The sequence below is a fragment of the Protobothrops mucrosquamatus genome, unplaced genomic scaffold (assembly GCF_001527695.2).
Source record: "Protobothrops mucrosquamatus isolate PMUCROS unplaced genomic scaffold, P.Mucros_1.0 scaffold28776, whole genome shotgun sequence".
NCBI classification, from domain to species: Eukaryota; Metazoa; Chordata; class Lepidosauria; order Squamata; family Viperidae; genus Protobothrops; species Protobothrops mucrosquamatus.
Window position 1 is genome coordinate 1 of NW_015414519.1, and position 1,727 is coordinate 1,727.

Below are 1,727 nucleotides of genomic sequence, written 5' to 3' on the forward strand. Positions count from 1 at the left end.
GCTGGCTCAGGAATTCTGGGAGTTGAAGTCCACCAGTCATAATAGAGCCAAGGTTGCCTACCCCTGGTTTAGTGTCACCTGCCAATTTGACGACTTCCCCTTCTAATTCCCTCATCTAAGTCATTTATGACAATGTCGAAGAGGCCTGGGCCTAAAATGGAACTTTGTGGTAAAGTCCTGGAGATTGTTTATCTTTCTTTTCCCGTTGTCTGTCGACGCAAAAACTTTTGTGATTTTTTGGGGGGATTGTTGCTGTCTGTTGTTTTGTTAAAAATTAAGGCAAACAAAATGGACTTCTCCCTTGCAGGCCTTTCTGGTTTACACGGCGGCCATTTATGCCAATATGGGCAACTACAAGTCCTTTGGTGACACCAAATTTGTTCCCAGCCTTCCCAAGGTGAGCGTGGAATGAAGACTGTGGGGTGGGGTCAGCGTTTGAACTTCTGCCTTGCAGCCAATTGGAAAGCTCCTTGGCCCTCATTGGCTGAGAGGTTGATGGAGGAGGAGGTGGAGTCCTGGCAGTGGCTCCACCCCTCTTGGGCCTTCAGCGTTTTTTTTTTCATTGTCGTTTTCATTCAGCTCCGTTTTGATTTCTTCATTTTCATTTTTTTTTTAAATTTTCATTTTGTTTCTGTTTTGATTTTTTTTTCTTCCCTTTTTCTTTTTTCGCGCTTCCTTTGATTTTTGTTATTTTTTTTTTTTAAAAAATTCTCACTTTCAGTTTGGTTTTCTTTTTAGCTTTCGTTTTCTTGTCGTTTTTATTTTCTTCCGTTCTTCCTTTTCTCCTCTTTATTTGTATTTTATTTCTTTTTTTTTTCCTCCTCCCCGTTGTTAGTATTGAGTTCTTTTGTTTTCATTTGTGTTTTCTTGCAGTTTCGGTTTGGTTTTCTTTTTTCTTTCGTTTTTCCCTCTTCGTTTTTATTATTTTTTTCTTTTTGCTTCGATTTATATTTTGTTCCTTTTTTTTCCCCCCCTTAGGAAAAACTGAAGCAGCTGGTGTGGGCGAGCCAGGCGTTTTTGCAAAACCCGGAAGAGATGGAAGCTTTGTGGGAGACCTGCGGGAAATTGATGTACTCCCTGGAGCCCCTCCAGAGGCATTTGGGGCTGAGTGGCGAGGTATTTATTGCCCTCGTGCCCATCTCAGCCCCATTTCTGGGGGGGGGGGAATCGGCTGTTTGGGCTTTGGGACGGGGCTCTGACATCCACGCCTAGAACTATTGAGGGACTTCTCCCCTTTCTTTCCTTGTTTTTAGGGAGTTTCCACCTACTTCTCTGCAAATTGCTCCATGGAAGATGCGAAGCTGGCTCAGAAATTCCTGGATTCTCAGGTGCTGCTGGAATTCTCTCGTGGTCCTCGACTTACAGCAGTTCATTTACTGACCGTTCACCGTTACAATGGCAGTGAAAAAAGGCGACGTATGACCGTTTTTCCCATCTATGGCCATGGCAGCAGAATCCCCGCGTTCATGTGATATATATTCGGATGCTGGACCGCTGACTCATGTTTATGATGGTGGCAGTGTCCCTGTGTGTGTGTGTGTGTGTGTGTGTGTGTGTGAGGCGATCCCCTTTTTACGACCTTCCGACAAGCAAAGTCAAAGGGGAAGCCAGATTCACTTAACGGCGGTGTGACTAATTGAACAGCTGCAGTGATTCACTTAACAACAGTGGCAAGAAATGTCGTAAAATGGGGCAAAACTCACTTAACCGATGTCTCACTTAGCAGC

At 44.2% G+C, this 1,727-nt stretch overlaps 1 protein-coding gene across 1 annotated transcript; it reads left to right on the plus strand.

The window, feature by feature from the left end:
* Positions 1–313: 313 nt before the first annotated feature.
* On the plus strand, positions 314–1,328 carry LOC107302133 (dipeptidyl peptidase 3-like; the record flags this gene model as incomplete). The annotated part of the gene is made up of 3 exons (XM_015831252.1): positions 314–397; positions 979–1,116; positions 1,254–1,328. Coding segments are annotated over exons 1-3 (267 nt in total), but the record flags the coding sequence as incomplete, so codon positions are not given.
* Positions 1,329–1,727: the final 399 nt, after the last annotated feature.